Source organism: Heptranchias perlo, chromosome 19 (genome assembly GCF_035084215.1).
Source record: "Heptranchias perlo isolate sHepPer1 chromosome 19, sHepPer1.hap1, whole genome shotgun sequence".
Lineage (NCBI taxonomy): Eukaryota > Metazoa > Chordata > Chondrichthyes > Hexanchiformes > Hexanchidae > Heptranchias > Heptranchias perlo.
Genome location: NC_090343.1, coordinates 15,788,630 through 15,806,768, shown reverse-complemented (window position 1 = coordinate 15,806,768; position 18,139 = coordinate 15,788,630). Strand labels below are relative to the sequence as shown.

The following is an 18,139-nucleotide window of genomic DNA, read 5'->3' as shown; positions in this document are numbered from 1 at the left end:
TGTTTTTTTTTTCCCTGTTTGTTTTTTTATTGAATGTGTATTCGGAGGTTCTGCAGGTAACACCTCTCTGTCTGAACACGGTGATTGCCTTGGCAACGGGCAGTTGCAGGGGCAGTCTGTAAACACCATTTATTATTGTTCAATATGTATAAATGCGTAGGCTTCAAGGAGATCTTGAAACATTTGCCTGAGGAAGGAGAAAATCTCCGAAAGCTTGTGAATTTAAAATAAAATTGCTGGACTATAACTTGGTGTTGTAAAATTGTTTACAATTGTTGGAGATGGTCATTGCCTGGCACTTGTTTGGTGCGAATGTTACTTGACACTTACCAGCCCAAGCCTGGATGTTGTCCAGGTCTTGCTGCATGCAGGCTCGGACTGCTTCATTTTCTGAGGGGTTTTGAATGGAACTGAACAGTGTGCGAACATCCCCATTTCTGACCTTATGATGGAGGGAAGGTCATTGATGAAGCAGCTGAAGATGGTTGGGCCTAGGATACTGCCCTGAGGAACTCCTGCAGCAATGTCCTGGGGCTGAGATGTTTGGTCTCCAACAACCACTACCATCTTCCTTTGTGCTTGGTATGACTCCAGCCACTGGAGAGTTTTCCCCCTGATTCCCATTGACTTCAATTTTACTAGGGCTCCTTAGTGCCACACTTGGTCAAATGCTGCCTTGATGTCAAGGGCAGTCACTCTCACCTCACCCCTGGAATTCAGCTCTTTTGTCCATGTTTGGACCAAGGCTGTAATGAGGTCTGGAGCTGAGTTGAGGCAAGCACCATTGCATCTTTTAAGGGAAGATTAAATAAATATTTGAATTAGTTGAAGATGCAGGGCTATGGGGAGAAAGCAGCGTAGTGGGATTAATTTTGGACTGCTGTAGCCAAAGAGCCAACACAGACATGATTGGACAAATGGCTGCCTCGTGTGCTATAAACTTATTTTGTTCTTCCAATCAGTATGTACCTCAAATTGTTGATACTAACAGTGATTTAGGATTTATCCACAAATGAAGCAACTGCAAACCTCTACGTCCACCAAGTTCAAACAGGACAAACCAGCAAATAAGAAATATAAACTTGTATAGGATTAAGTTGCCTGGGTTTTGTAGGGGGCTGTAGATTGGACACTGTTGGGGCAGTGTGTGTCTAGTGGGTTTGATAGCTGAAGGACAGGGGTGATGTAGGCAGCTGTAACATTGTATGTAGTAACATAATTATCTAATGGTAGTTTGGCGGGGGGGGGGGGATTTTTTGTGATTTTTCTGCTTTACCCTATCTTGTCAGAATGTAAAGTAGAAAAATGTTAAGAGTGTGTATGCAGAAAGGAGTACATTTATTCTCCCAATGTTTTGTTGTTTTGCTTCTTTCCAGATATAACTGATTTATAGATTGTAATCAATATACCTGTACTACCATACTGTATCTGTTCCCAAATATCCTTAAAACAGCTTTTTAGTGTAACTACAACTTGTAGCATCAGTATAAAGATGTTTTGGTGTAAATTCAGAGTCAGGGGCCTGACCTGACTCCAGAGCAAAGTGCAGGGGTTCGGTCTCACACCACTTCAGTTTGAAACCACACGAGTGTTTCCTTGGACCTCCTGGATTCTTATTAAAACTACCTGCAATTAATTTAAACAATGCTAATACTGCCACCTGCAGTGTCTAAAGGTTTAAAATTTAACTGCAGGTAGATGAGTTTTGCACATGTTTAAAAGCTTGTGTGCACAGTGCTCTTTCCTGGGCAGTCTGAGTGAAATCGGAATGAAAGCTAGTGGTTTCAAACCAGTAGTTACAGTGCAAATGTCTAATCAGTAGTGCATTTTTTTTTCTATACCCATACAGTACATTGAGTTGTCTCCAAAACAAATTTCAACCACAACCTAAGGTTGTATGAGAAGTCTTTCTACATTGTACTCGGGCTCTCAATGCTTTGGAGTCCATCATTGATGCCGTGGTGTGGGCTTCATTGCACTGCTGTACAGTTTCTCTGCTGTCATGTGCAAAATTGCAGCTTTTGTTCTACTGGCTGTGGGCCTGCCCTGATGTTGGGCACGGCCCATTCAGGTGAGCAATGCAGATACTGTACAAGACGGTTGGACTGACTGGGTGGTCTGAACACTTGGCATGTCTGTGGACATGAAAATTGATCCCTGTGGTAGCAGCTGTTTGTTTGCCAATGGTGACACTACTGCCTGTGGTGGAGCCTTCGGGTGCATGTACGCTATAACTTATGTTTCTGCTTCACACCAACCCTACTGTTGTAGTGTAAATCTGGAGTTATGGGCTGGTCTGACTCTGGAGCAAAGTGGTGTGAGGCTCCCTGGAGACAGTAATCTGGCATCACTTTAGTTTGATGCCAAACTGTATGGAAAAAGTACCTAGACGGTCCCTTGGAATTCCAGCATACTTTTTAAACCGACCTGCTTCCATCTACGGTGCAAGGAGCTCAGTGCTTGAATGTAAGCAAATGTTTAGAGCCCTCTGCTGGACAGCAGAATTCAAGTTTCACCCAAGCAACGTAAACAAGGGTACTGCCTGGCTTAAGCCTGGACTGCAACTATTGGCCCCAGCCCAATTGACGCAGTCTGAATCCAACTTCCTGGCCTGGTTCTTGGGCACCTCCAGAGGCACTAGAGCTGATGGTTCATAAGAAAGAAAGACTTGCATTTATATAGTGCCTTTCACCACCTCCGGATGTCCCAAAGCATTTTACAGCCAATGAAGTACTTTTTGAAGTGTTGTAATGTAGGAAATGTGGCAGCCAATCTGTGCACAGCAAGGTCCCACAAAAAGCATTGTGGTAATGACCAGATAATCTCTTTAGTGGTGTTGCTTGAGGGATAAATATTGGCCATGGCACATGTTATAGAATAACATGGCTGCACTGGGTGGCAAAAGGTGACAAAATAAGTGCAAACATCTTGAATTTTGGTTTAAAAAGCTTGAGGGGAAACATCGTGTGGCATGGTTGCAGTCAATTTTGTTAAGTCTTGTTTTCTTAAATATTTGTTTGCTTACTGTGTGTCTCATAGTTTACATTTCATTTTGATAATGGCTCTGTTGCTATTCTAGCAGTTACCTATCCTGGCATTTTGGCTTTCCCTGATTTTTGTTTTATTTTCTTTCCCTCAACAATGTTTAAATAAAAGAACTTATAACACCAGCAAATGGGGAAACTGACAATCATTTAAAGGAAACATTTTAAATATGTTAGGCTTTAACTTCCATGCAAATTCATATTTTTCTTATTTGTTTGAGAAGTCTTCCCATTTTCTCCAATGCTAAAATCTACGAGTTTTCTGTTCACTTTGGTGCAGTGATGGAAAATGTGCCCTTTCTTTATAGGATGTCTCTAGTTCTAACCTAATGAGCTAGCCATTCTTTCCTTTTTTCATATTAGCACTTAGTTCCACTTTTTATACAAAATGTTCTCTTTCTCATATCACTTCAGGTTATTTATATATTAAGCTACATGACGTGACACTTGGATGGGAACTGTTCATTCTGGCTCTTTATCATGTTCTCAGGCCTGTGTTCTTGTAAGTAATCACAATTTACAAATGAAAAGCAGTGTCACACATCATGCAGTTAAAGGCATACAAATAATTCATAATTGTCATTTTGAATTTTCTATTGCTTCACAGCTCTTGCATAATGTCTTGGCAGAAAAGTCTACTCATCTGCTTAGCTCTTGTGCAGCTATAGCCACAGTTCTCTAAAAGGCAATTTAATCAAAACCTCTACAAAAGTGCAGCATCAATCACTTTTAGGACTGACTGTTTCACATTGATTTCATAGAAAAATTGTGAATCTGAAAGATTTCTCAGAAGAAATTCACGTTGAAGTTCTGTTATGCTGACTTACTTGGTTTATCTATTGGCATCAAAAAGGAAAGGGCTGTAACTGGTGTTATTTGTACAACAGTGTTTAGATTTGGTTACAAAATAAATGACTTGAGCCAAGGTACACAATAACCAGTTCATTATATTTGTATATTTAATCTCCAGAAATCATAAGTAAATTTAGAATTCAATGAATTAAACCATATTGTTTTTATTATTTAAACCCATCCCAGCTGGATGGAATGACAATCTCCTTTCTATGTTGGCTAGGAAGACTGACATGAGTTTTGACATGAGATGGACAGAGACATGCAACTTTCCAAGTGCTATTGGACAATTCTTTTTTTAAACTGTTAGTGCAGAAACTATCCTCCCCAAGTACTTATTTCAGTTATCCCCAAGCAATTTCTCTGCCACTGCACTTGACTTCAACTCAAATCTCCCACCCTAAAATTGTGTGCTACCCGGTGGTTTTGGGTAGTCCTGGGTGCCAGATTGTTTCTAACAGTTATTACCGTTGATTATTCCAGTTCAGTAGGTTCCCAGCGCTTGAGAGATCAGCAGGTGTCTTGACATTACAAACTGATACCAAATGTCTCACCACAGGATCTAAGGTTTGAGGTTACTGTGGGTAAGGGATTTTGTTACTGTGATTTTTGCCCATACGATAGGATAAGCTTCAGTTGCAGAATAGCACTGCCTTGTGGTGTACTAAGCAGTACAGACCAGAGAGCCCCAGTTCAATTCTTTGTCTGTGTTGAGTTGGCCGATCTCGGCCAGGGCAAAGTGGAATCACTAAAATTTAGCTCATGGCTAGGGAGAGGAAAAAAATCAGCCAGGGTTCTCCTTCCTGATTAGGTCCTGGTGAAAAGCTGGAAAGTGTATATGTGTGGGCGTTAGATGAGAACAGTTTGGCTGCGATGCTGAACATGCTCAGCTAGCCTGCTGATGCTATTTGGGTTCATGCCTAAAGAATGAAAAGACTTGTGTATTCAGTGAATTTTAAACTAACACTGACTAGTTATAGATTCTATAAATCTTGTTGGAACACTAACCGTCTTATTTAATCATCTATTTTCTGACTTTTCCCCCGTAGATACGTATTGAGGCACTGGAAGACCAAAATATTGGAAAACTCTGTGAAGGACCTCCCGGAAAGACTGGCTGTAATTCAGCAACTACAGCAGAAGAATGGCTACAGAGTTTGATCTGTCTCCCCCAGAAGTACCAGAACCCACCTTTTTTGACAACATCCTGTGTTATGGCTTGTTCCTAGGGGCAATTTTCCAGATTATCTGCATATTATCTATCTTACTACCACCTCCTTCTAAATCATCAGAGCCAGTAAGAACAGACTCATTCACTTTCTTTCTCATCTGAAAAAGATGAAGTTACTGGGGGGGTGGGGGGGTACATTGGTTATAGTTGTTGATGAAATGCTCTGGATAAAGCTCTACACAATGGCTTTACCATGAAGTTTTATTTTTTTTAAATATTATAAACTTGTGTTTAATTCAAAAATCCCTATTACTTTAAATGTTCAGCATACCCATCCCTAATTTGCCACAAGAGGATCAAGTAGATTTTCATCAATTTCATTGTGAGAAGATGGCAGAGATTACAGGAGGGTGGGATATTTTCCTTAAGGGTGGGACACTGCCAGAAGTGGGTCTGGGTGGGATTTCTGCCTGCTGGTCTGACCCTGCCATGACCTTGATTTCATTTTCCTGGGTATGCAGGGCAGATTCTCAGTGGGAGTCTGCCACTGCTGTGGTGTGGTGCTGCAGGAGGGCACTCACTGCAGTATCTGACGTGGGCAGGGCCAGTTTTAAAAGGGACAGGAGCCCCCTAAATGATCCGGCATGAAATTTTGAATTGGCCCCGAATGAGCCTTGTAGCCAAGCGGCAGGCAATTGGAGAGGTTGGGAGAAAGCGAGTTGCCCAGCTCTCCTATCTCTCAGCCATGATAATCCTTCCTCCTTTTGCTACCACGCTCCGACTATCCCCTCTTTCTTTCTTGCCCTCCCTTCCATCAGCATGCAGAAGTGAGAACTGAGGAAAATTGTCTGGAGTCCTAAGCCCCACCTCATCAATGTCATTCCCACGCAGTGGAGCAGGCAGTAATGGGGACAAGAGGGCGATTCTGGTGGTCGATTTTAGGGGCAGTGATTCAGCAGGAGGTCTTCCTTCCCCACTCTTTTCGATTCTCAACCTCAGCACCACCTGTTTTTAGGTGGTAATTCAGAGGAAAACTCCCCACTGTGCTTCCCCCAATAAGGTGGAAGTGTCTCTGTGGTCTGCTTTTGTGCACCTGCTAGTAGTCCATCAAACATCAGCATGGTGAGAGACCTGGGAGGAGGGTTATGCCTGACCTGTTCACTGGGGAAGGCAAAATGGTGCATGGGCTGGGAGGAATCTTATTCCATCCCCTGCTTCAATGGGACCGAAGGCAGAGAAACAAACTAATCAGGACAGCTTTTGAAGTAGCATTTCTGCTAATAAAAGGTTGTGTGAACCGAGCAATTTTTTACGAATCATCAAGGAAGGGATTTCCTCCTATGGTACATTCAAAAACTATTTATTTACAAATTTGTGCATATTTACCAAAAGTGGTGGTGTCCGTATGTATTAGGATAAGATTGTGAGTTCTTCTAAACCAATATTCTGTCTTCAGCACAATCAGAATTTGTGAGAGGTTTCACATAGTAACAGCTGGAGATGAAAGTAATGAATTCACTTTGCTTTCTGCTAGTTGAGAAACATTTCACTTTCAATTCTAAAATACTGTAGGTGAACATAAAGGTACTTGGACCCATGTATTCACAGGTCATATTTCAAGCTTTCTTTTAGTAGCTTATAATTAAATCTACCAGCCCCAAGCATGATCAGAAAAATCAATTCTCAGCTAAGCCACTTGGTGGAATGCATTTCTGCAGTGGAATAAATGTTTCAATGAGGAAAAAATGGGCATTTGTCCTGTATCAAATCCATCTGTTTGCAAATGAGTGCGGAGCATTATTACACGTGGAAACATTCAACCCTATTTATCATCCGTCCACAAAATGGAGGGTCTATGGAAGTGGTGATGCAGGAGAAACATTCTTTTTAAAATGGCTTCCTGCTTTGAGAGTTGAATTAAAGAAAAATGAAGTATAAATTGATAGATGCCCTAAAAGTTATTGATGAACCTGAGGAAAATAAATATAGAAAGGAATAAGGTAAACAGTTCACAGGAGGAGTTAATAATTGGAACAGGGAAGAGTTACGATAAGCCTCAAAGGATGAGACACAGTAGGAAAGAAACCTTGAGTCAGATAGAGGTAAATAAAAATAGGCCTGTGTTACGTGCACATATATAAATTGCTTTAGTTTACATCTTGCCAGTCAATTTGAATGAGCCCACAAATATCCAACTCACTCCCTGGCTAGTCGCATAGAAAATTTACGGCACAGAAGGAGGCCATTCGGCACATTGTGTCCGCGCCGTGTCTCTGAGCACAATTTTCCAGAACTAATGAATGGTTAGAAAGTAAGAGAAAATTCCTCACTTTATCAACTGGCCGAGTCAGCAAGTAGCTAAACCATACGGATTAGATCCCAGATCTCTGAGTAAGCTGATTTCAGCTTTGGCTGAGCCATAGTACCACAGTTAAGGAGGTGAAAATCGGCCGTCTGCTTGATTGCTATTCAGTGACTGCAGATCTGAGGACACAGAGTGAGGGCAGGATTGGTTCTTGCACTTGTATATGATGACTGGCACTTAGGTGAGGCACCACAGATGGCTGACATCTGTGAAACTGTATCCGGCAAGGAATCACTGTCTTCAGTGAGAAAATTGCCTGGAGAGCAAAAAAAGAAAATGGGAGAAATAAAACACAAGGTAAAGGAATTTGCATAGGTACAAAGGGAGGAAACCTTGTGCTGCTGCGTTAAAATGCAGCGTGTTATTTCCAAATCCAGTCCCCTACGCTAATAGTGGGCAGATTAGTATTAACACGATTTGCCCACTTTAAGCAGTGGATGTTAAAAGTGCAAAATGTCAAAAAAATACTTTGTCTAAACTTGAGAGATTTACTTTCTGAACCTGAATCTGCTCTAGGTTCTTTGCTTTGCTGGCCAAAATGATTAAAGGACACTGCTCTTAAAGCACCATTTGCCCAATATAGATGATGTAAATGGTGGGGATGGTACCTTATGAAAAAATGTAATGTAACATAAAATTCAATGTATTGGTGAAATGTACAGACTATAAAAGCCCACATGAAGTTACAAAATACACACTGCATTTTATTGCTAATATATATTCTGAAATCCATCCTTTGTTTTAAATTAACGTTTTCGTTTCACCCTTTCCTCTCCTCATTTGATGGCAATGAGTTATGTTGGGTTTAGTTTCACAGATAGCTACACCCCACTGATGCATTACTCAAGTGGCTGTTTTTCACATGCAGTGTTGATGGTAAGTGTCAGTGGATACCCAACCATGTAGGCTGTCACAATTGGGTCTGCCCTCTCCTGATGCTGTACACGCGCACTTCCAGCAGTGCCCACTGGATAGTGATCAGGAGCAGTTTCTTTGCCATTTTATCTCTTCAATCTTTCACCCAGGAACACTGAAGTTAATTGTAGCGCCCATGTTGCTATCCAGGCTATGATGAACTAATCCAGCACAAACGAGACAATCAAACGTGGGAACTTCTGGATTTGAATGGCTGTGCTGCACCATGCAGTATTAAGCCATTATGATTGCATTCCAGACATCTAAATTGAATGGTTTTAAATTAGTGCAGTCATATAAGCATCTGAAATTGTAAAGAAAGATAAATATTTCAAATTGAATATTGACCCAAAAAAGTTGCATTATGTTTTATGAATGATATCTGAATTCAATATTTGCTTGGGAGAGAACTGAATTTCAAAATATATTTCCAGTGTAATAAAGTTTTTATGTCAACATTTGCACTGGAGTATTTGAAGATTGAGGATGTTTCAGTTCTATGAAGACAATATTTAATTTAATATTGGATAATGATGATTTGTTATAACCCTTGACTGCTTTATCCCATTACTTGTTACTCATTATCTTTTACACAATGGAGTGAACCAGAAAGTTCTGCTTTCTGGATAAGAGGGTTTATATCACATGTTTTTTAAGAAGTAGTATTTCTTTTTAATTTCCTTTTTTTTAAAATTGTATTTTCTTTCGTATAAGCCCCCTTCCCCATGTCACCTGCAACCCTGGGTTAATCTTGTGTATATACATTTACAGGTCATGGGGATAATCAGCTGTCAGGATGTATGACTGGCATCCAGGCATTAAAGTAGGCCTGCATGGTTTTCCTATCTTGTCTGACCGGCTACTTATAATACTGCATTGTCTTGCCATTGATATTGGCTTGAGGGTTGGAGCTTGGGCAGGGCCAAAAGGTGTGGGCAGATTCAAACATTGTAGGGACAGACCAATTTTATACAAGTGAGAAGGAAGAGTGGGGGAAAGTACCCTCTCTTAACCAATTCCACTTTAAGTACTAGTGGTACTAGTTAGCTTTACCTTTTCATTTTGTCTAATTGCTTTTAAGAGAAGGATCTTTTCTGTTTGTGTAGGAAAGGCCTCATCTAAGCACCTTTCTGATTAGGGTATCATCAAATTCTGCATGAAAGGCTACTAGATAAGCTCAAAGTGCCATCATTCAGTTGAATAGTGTATCTCAGAAGACTACCTGCCTTAAGTGCTTTAAACAGCTCAAAATCCCTCGTACAATTTGGTGATATTTTTTTTCTCCATTGCCAGTAATGGAAGATACGGCAAACAATGTTTGATCATTTTAACTTTTTTTTTAAAAAAAAGGTTAAATCCAAATATTTTAAATCTGGTCTGCTGGTATAACAGAGAACCAAAAGAGATGAGGGAAGATTAGTGAGGCATTGACTGTCCTAATGGAGGAGTGGATAATTGCTGGTGAGCTACCAGTAGATTGCTATCCTGGTGCCCATTTTCAAAAAGCAGCTAAAGACCCAATAGTCTTAATACAATACCTGATGATAAAATAATGGAATCAATTATCAGCAGTAAACATGAGTATTATCTGTATGATAATTTATTAAATAGCAGCCAACATGCATTCAGTTGGGAAGAATCCCGTCAGACAAAACTTCTTAACCTTTTCCCAAGTGGACTGTGCTGAGGCCGATGATGTGGTGTATCTGAACTTCCAAAAACATTTGTTAAAGTTCTGTATGAAAGGCTCCCAGATAAGCTTACAGCGGTGGGGATTTAGGCTAAATCCTGGCATTGGATAGGAAATTGGTGGAAGGGTAGAAAGCTGTGGGTACTAGTTACAGGTGTTATGACAAAAATGGGTGTAGGGCTGCTCAATAGTGTGCCCCAAGGATGAGTAAAGGTGGATAAACTGGCCTTCCTCATCCATATTCATCTTGTGTTCTTGTTTGTACCAATATTCTCTATTATGGACTGGCAGGATCAAAATTCAAACCTATGATTCTCTACTGAGTTATTGAACTTACCAGGCCATCAATGATTCCCCACAGAAGAGATGGAAAATTGGGGGCCTGGTGCAATCCTTTTTGTACCTCCCAGTGTTTGGCTTAATAGCCGCAGTGGCATAGAGTTGGAGGTGGAAAATCCTGATTAATTCTACCAGAATTCACAATTTCTGACAAGCCAATTAAGCTTCATCATTGTTCAGTCATCTATTAGTAGCTTCAAACTGATCCACCGAAAGTACAGTGGGCAACCGCAAGTACAATTATTCTCAGCAATGTCACAAAAATGACAGTGTAACTCTGAAACTGGGCCCTGACCTGACTCCAGAGTGGGTTTCACCACTTAGGCTTGACACTGGTGGGATATAACTTCAATACAGTGTTGTGCCAGGTTCAAAAAATATTCGGGGGGGGTGGGGAGGGTTAGTTTGACCCTTTGGACAGTTTATAATCTGAAGTAGAACTTGCTTAAATGTTTTAAGAAAGATGACACTCCTATCTGCGCTCTCAAATGTAATTAAAATGTACTGGCTGGGAACAGAGTCCCATGTAACCTTGGATGAGAAAAGCTCTCTCTTAGCTGAGAGAGTCTGATACATAACTAGACAATGCCATGGCTGCAAATTTATACTCTAGCTACTGATCTGTCCAGGATGCATTGCCAAATATTGGGGGATCTGATGTCGTAGCCAAATAAATATAAGGATGCTGAAAATTGTGTCTGGTATGCTACACTTTGAGGAACTGTAGGTCTGTTTCCTTTTTGCAGTAAGTGACTTCATATTGTGATGCGAAAATATAACCTGATATACAAGTTCCGAGTAATGCAACATTTTACTGACTAACAAAAAGCTTCACTTTAGCCACAAAATGATTTTTGGGTTCCATCGAATATTAGGGCTGTAGATGTTCTGTTCTTGGTTTTGCGTTGTAGGACTAATCATTCTATTGTATAACCCAAAGTGAAAAAATACCATAGGTGCTGTCTTCAGTTTTCCTGCTGAAAATGCATGTGTATTGCTTGTGTTATCAGCAGTGTGAGTGCTGACGTCATGAGTACCATGCTCGTGCACCTCCAGAGTTGCTTTTCAGAATTGATGGGGGGAATTGAAAAACAATTGTGAATTTATGGTAAAAATTGGTTTTAAAAAATAATTTGTGATTCTTACTCACAAGTTACGTAAGGTAGCTTGGACAGTACGTGTTCATTTCTCATTGAGCAGTGCAGCAGTAAATTCACTGGACCTTCTCATAGTCGACCAATAGCACACAATAATAAGCATTTTATAACAAAAACCTAATGGATTATGGTAGCATATCATTTACTTAAGTCATAGTTGGTTTCCAAGTAGTCTACAGCAGATGAATCTTGAATTTATCGGTATTTGTGTCCGATATGTGTCAGTCTGTTTTGACTTGTGTTTGTCTGTTGAAACTTATGCTAGCAGCTGTGATTCAAGTTCTACTTTTATTTTCATAAAAGTATGTGCCCTGCAGCTAAGTTTTTAACATGTTATACATGCCCCGATGCCTTACCTGCTGGAATTACTGAGCTGGGAACTATTTTCCCAATGAATTAAATCCCAAGGTTCAAATGCAGCTACTGTTAAAAGTGCCATTTAGGAGTACCCATACTCTACCGTTCCATAAAACATTTAAAAGCACACCTCTGATTTCTCTTTGCTCCATTTCGTCTGCCTCTGATTTCCCTAGGTTTAAATCCAGCATTTGGGATCTTTGTTTTTGTTACAAAATCCGAGTACAAAAGCAAAGAGTTAATGCTGAACTTCTGCAAATAATGGCGTAGACCACAATTAGAACAGTGTGTACGTTGTGAGCATCCTACCTTAGGATGGATAGTTGTTAATGACGTCGGGAGTGTACCGAAGAGATTTACTAAGATGTTAGCAGGAATGAGGGGCTTTAAATTGAGGATAGATTACTGAAACTGAAGCTCTTTTCACTGGTGATCTGATAAAGGTATTTAAAATGGTGGCGTTTTGATAAGGTAAACCTGGTCGATGAGTCAATAACTAACTGGAGGACATACATTTATCATCACCGAAAGAACAGAAGTGAAAATATTTTTTTTAATGCAGAATGTTAATCAGGACATGGAATGGTTCCCTAGAAACAATGGTGGAAGCAGTATCCATAATTGCTTTTAACAGGGAAGTGGGTAATTTTTTTTTAAAAAGGAAAATGTTTAAAGGAAAAAGTATTGGAAAAGAGCAGGTCAGTGGGACTAAATAAATATCTGTTTGACATCCAGTGAAGGTGTGATGGGCTGAAGAGCCTCCTGTGCTACAAAATAATTCTGTGATCTGAGAAATTTTCCTTTAAGTTTTTTTTCCTTACCATATTAATTTCTATCCATCATGCTTTATGCAGCCATGTTTGTAATCTTGTGGTGTAGGCAATACTGTAATAGGAGACTAAATTTGATTTAATTTACTGCGTGAGATAAGTACTGTTGAGCAATGATTAGTTCTCCTTCTGCCTCTCTCGCCATCCCACCCCTGTGATGGCCTGCATTATCCTCTCTCTGTAAGACAAGAAGATTTGGTGAATCCTGCACAGGTCAGCCTGAGGAAGGTCTTTCAGCCCATTTAATCTCATCCTTCCAGAATACTAACCCTACTATTTTCACATTACACCAACAAATTGATGCTTGAAGTGTCCAAGCACCATGTTGCAATTATTCACCCACTTTAAAAAAAAATCTGACCCCTGTCCTGAATTTCCCTTTCACAACCACGAACTTGCCCTGCTGTCTTAGCATTTCTGAATGTATTAACCTTCTCATTATTTTATATACCTTTTTTATATGGCCCCCTATGCGATGTCTCTGGTTGAAGCTGAAGAGCCCTATCTTATCAAATTTTCCCACACAACCCTTCTGTCTAACACTGCAATGTGTTTTAAAGGAGTAGTGTACCATAATAAATTAAATTGAAACTTCCACTCGCCCTCAAGGGCATTGTTTCTGACACTCATTAATTTTGTGAAAGACGTGATTATCCTCCATTCAGTGGCGCGTGTCAAAGCCACACAACCAGTCCTTCATTCTTTCTTTTTGTCCCTCCGTAACAAGTTGTATCACAGTTGCTGTCCTACAGAAAATGTACATTAAGCCCCTTACCCTATCTCCTGAACTGATTGTTTTGCGAGTAGTCATAAATTTGCCACCTTCCCACCAGACACAATTTCAGAGAATGAAATGGTAATCTTAAAGTTTTCAGGTGTGTGTTTGGGGGATGGGAATTCAATCATTGTAAAATTAACCTGGAGGCTGTTGATACAAGCTCAAGGCACCAAGAGTAAACCTGTACAATCCTGAGCCAATCTAAAATGAAACTGTTTATATGGCCTTCTGGAAAGCATTTGATCTAGTGTCACATAAGGGGCTGAATGGCCTACTTATGTTCCTATAATAAATTAGATGAGAACATTACATTGAAATTACAGCATAGAAACAGGCCATTTGGCCCAACTAGTCTGTGTTGGCATTTACCCTCCATGCAAGCAAATAGTTCTAATCGCATTTGCCAACCCTGTTCCCATTTTTCTTCATCTACCTATCCAATGTAATTTTGACATAGTTTCTGCCTCAACCACTAGCCCCGGAAGTGAATTCCACAGCTTCACAACTCTCTCTGCTCTAAATCTCTTCCATTTAATCTATTATTTATGGCCCCTCGTTCTTGATCCCTCAACTACTAGAAATAGTCTGCTTCCATCGACCCTGTCACAATTTTTAAAACTTCTATTATATTGCCCAGTAATCTGTGTTCTAATGAAAAAGGACCCAACTTTTCAAGTCTTTATATTTGTATTTCCTCATATCAGGAAGCATCTTGGTGAATCTCTTCTCATTGTCATCACAGGGTCTCTTTAATTGCTTTCTCATCTCTTTATTTATCCATGGCATCCTAAAACTACTAGTAGTCTCCGTTTTCAATGGAATATACTTATTCTGTACGTTTTTGATTAGGGTCCGTGACATAAAAGTAAAAGTGGTGGTGTGGATGAAAGATGGTAAAGGGTTAATGGTAAATGGATGTTTCTCAGATTGGCTGACAGTAGCGAGTGGAGTGCTCCAGGGAATGGTCTTAGGGCTACTTTTGTGTGTTTCTTTTTTCTTCTTTCTGGTAATCTCTATCTGATTCGATCTGGACCTAGACATAAAGGGGTGGAAAGTTTTCTAGTGATACCAAACTTGAAAGAATAGCAAACTACCAGGAAGAATGCAGGAGTCTACAGAATTCAAGTTAGGAGAATGGAGAGATAAGTGTCAGATGTGGATTTAATGTAAAAAAAAATGTGAGCATACATTATGGGAACAAGATACAGAGTAGATATATGTCTTAAATAGTAAAATGTCTCAATGCAGTGGAGAAGTAAAAGTATCCAGTTGTGCAGATCCTAAGTGGTGGGTGGACATGATTTTAAAAATCCATTAAAAGACAAATGCAACTTTGGGGTTTATATCAAGGGGGATTGACTACAAAAGTATAATGACTCTATAAAAGGATGGTCACATCATATTTGGAAAACTTTTGGGCTCCTCACTTTACGAGGGATGCAACAGCCTGAGGACGATCGGTATGAATTATAAGCAAAGGCTAGAGCAACAAGGGCTTTATTCTCATGAATGGAAATCAAGGATGGATTTCAGTGAAGTGTTCAAAATGATAAAAGGAATAGGCAAGGTAAAAATAGATTATTTCCATTGGTAAGTCAATTCAAGAGTCCCAAATACTAGATGCATAAAGGAGAAAATTCAATTTCTTCACACAAAGACTTATCGGAATACTTTGTCACAAGTGATGATCAATGTTAAATTAATTGCAATATTCAAAAGGTACTGGGTAGTTGTTATGAACATAAGAGTATGGAGAGAAAGCAGGATAATAGGATTAGTGTGAGGGGAAAAAAGCAGGAAGCTGTGACTATAAAATCTGCCCCAAGAGGGGCTTAAGTTTAGTGCAGATAAGAGTTGCTTGGCCTCCACCTAAGCTAAAATTTCTATATTTCTGTTATGCAATCCAGGTCAGAGAGGGCTTGGTTGACAGATATATTCCCAGGGCACTGTTAGATGAGGATGGCTGGTTACCAACTACATTAGGTGAGGCTTTTGTAACAGAATGTCTTCCACTTCTTTCTGTTGAGACATTAAACCGAGGCCCTGTCTATCCCCTCAGGTGGATGTAAAAGATCCCACAGCACTTTGAAGAAGAGCAGGGAAATTCTCCCTCATTTATCCCTCAACCAACACCTAAAACAGATGATGTCCTTTATTTCATCACTGTTTTTGGGAGCTTGCTGAGTGCAAATTGGCTGCTGGGTTTCCAACAATAGAACAGTGACTACACTTCAGAAGTACTTCAATGGCTGTAAATCGCTTTGAGAGGTTGTGAAAGGCGCTATACAAATGCAAGTCTTTTTTTTTTACATAATGGCTGTGTGGGACATCACACTTTCTGTGGTGAATAATGCATTACCAACTGCTAAGTGTGGGAATGAGGTCATCTTCCCAGAACATCCTATTGGACACACATGACTGAATATGGATTTCAGATATGCCAACACATTTTCAGGCATCGTTGTTAGACCTCTCTAATAAGGGACACAGGCCTTGGTAGGGCAGGTTGAGGAAATGGCTGAGCTTTTTTGTTAATTCAATAATTAACAGTATTGCTCATCTTTTACCCTGTGTATCCCCTTCACTGAATCCTGGGCAGTGTCTCCCTACGCCTGCCACTAAAGAGTGGAAGAAAGTGGAGAACTAGTGATCGCTTTGTTTTACAGCTACTCTTGCATCAAAACACTCAGTAACCCTGGCAATAACATTCTGCAGTTACCATACAGTCATTGAATGCAGGTGCAATTGTCCACTGAAGTGCAGTCCCATTGATTCACGTGTCTGAATTCTGTAACATTAATTTGAATGTCTCACAGCTGCATTTTCATAACTGTGACACCAGGGTGCAGTAGAGTCTTCCATATTAAATTGTGATACTGTGATGGCATGTGGCATAATGTTGAGGGAAAAGCTGGAAATCAATAGGATGCTTTTATACATAAACCTGTTTATAAAATGGAATGGACCTTTTATATTACAGTTTTGATTTGAGTATATAGGAATTTCCCTAATGTATTTCAACAGTTTTGTACCATCATGTGTACATCTCCACCATGGCGAACTATTTAACATGTCCATGCAAAATTATTTCATCACTGTTTTTGCAATAATGGATTAACTGTTTGACTACTAAATCATCTTACATCTTTAGGAATGCCCATATAATATGCAAAAATAACTGTACAACTGACTGATGTTTAACACAGGAATGTAAGAAAAAGTATGGAATCGAATCATTCTTAGTTCACAGAATTGGAATAAGCTTAAAAAATACATCTTTATTATTATCGTGCGGAAATGTTGCAGTCCTGAGAGCACAAAGTAGACAGAAAAATGGGCATTGTTATTATACGGGTGCTTATGTAGTTAGTCAAAGGTGCGGTGGATTTAAAAAAAGACTTGCAGCAATTTGTGATTTCTGGAATGCACGATGCATTTCCCTTGACCTAATAAATTATTTGCATTAGTGCGTGCTGCACATCGTGCAAACACACATCTGGATCCGATTGTGCGCATGTAGAATATCAGCTGTGTGTTCGATCCTACCTGCAGTTTTCTCCAGGGAGGTATAATGCTGGGTGTGAGGCTATAAATATTTAGTATCTGCCCAACTGAGTTTGTAGTGTAGCAGAAACCTTATTTTTCTCACTCATTGTAAGTGTGTAGTGTGCATCACCTTTTGCCCCAGTTTTATTCACTTTCTAAATTTTATTTCCATCCACTCTTTTTCTCTCCTTCCTTCCGGACTTGAGTGGGGCCCTGCTCTATGGATGCTGGTTGCCGTCCGCTACTCGTTTTTCACATGACTAAGACAGCAAGTGTCAGGGGACTATTCAACGATAAGGAGCATCACAGCTGGATCTGATCTTGTCTATGAACAGGAATCTTCCAGCGGGGATAAACTGATCCAGTGAAGACTGGGAATATTGCTAGATTTCTACCCCCCCCCACCCTCAATTTAATAGTCCAGCTGAGGGACAGCTGTGATGCTTTTTCCACTGCAGCTCTGGCTGTCACTTAACCTGTCACCGCTCAAATCTGGGACCTGACTTAGTTCCACACTGGTCAATGTATTTAACAATTGACACAATTTTCTTTTGATTTGTGCACCAATAACCATCAAAGCACAGGGGTGGATTCTTGTCTCAATGAGAGCTGGGCTTATTTGCTCTTATCATAACTCAGGTGTCCAGGAAACATCCTTGAATTAATATGCTGAGAGTAAGACTAGCACTCACTGGCATTCCCCTCCCCACTCCCGACTCTAGTTGGGGTTGCCAAATCTGGAGGTTTCATCACATGACCGCCTGCCTCCAACTGCCCACGCTCCAACACGTCCATCTCTCGGCAACTGGAAAGTGAACAGACACTTTGTTACTCGAATGGACGATTCTTAACTGTCAGTCAAGCAGCCTTTTTCCCCGCTCCTTCAATAAAAGCGTTCAAAGAAAATGAGAAAACACTTTTTTTAATGCCCGTATGATTTTTCTTCCAGGCTACTTGCAGCAGTGTCCAGGAGATTAATCTTCAATTCCTGGAGACTCCAAAACAATCTTGGAGGATCAGCAACCCTAACTCTAGTACATGCATGAATATGGAGCAATCAATCATTTCAGCATCCTTCATTTCTTTGTAGACTGG

At 40.1% G+C, this 18,139-nt stretch overlaps 1 protein-coding gene across 2 annotated transcripts in view; it reads left to right on the top strand.

Annotated features, from left to right (window-relative positions):
• Positions 1–18,139, top strand: part of manbal (mannosidase beta like) — a 44,872-nt gene that overhangs the window by 6,486 nt on the left and 20,247 nt on the right. For both annotated transcript variants that reach the window (XM_068000377.1, XM_068000378.1), the window contains exon 2: positions 4,946–5,193. In XM_068000377.1, the coding sequence (XP_067856478.1) occupies positions 5,041–5,193 (153 nt within the window). In that variant the 5' untranslated portion in view covers positions 4,946–5,040. The remainder of the gene's footprint in view (positions 1–4,945; positions 5,194–18,139) is intronic.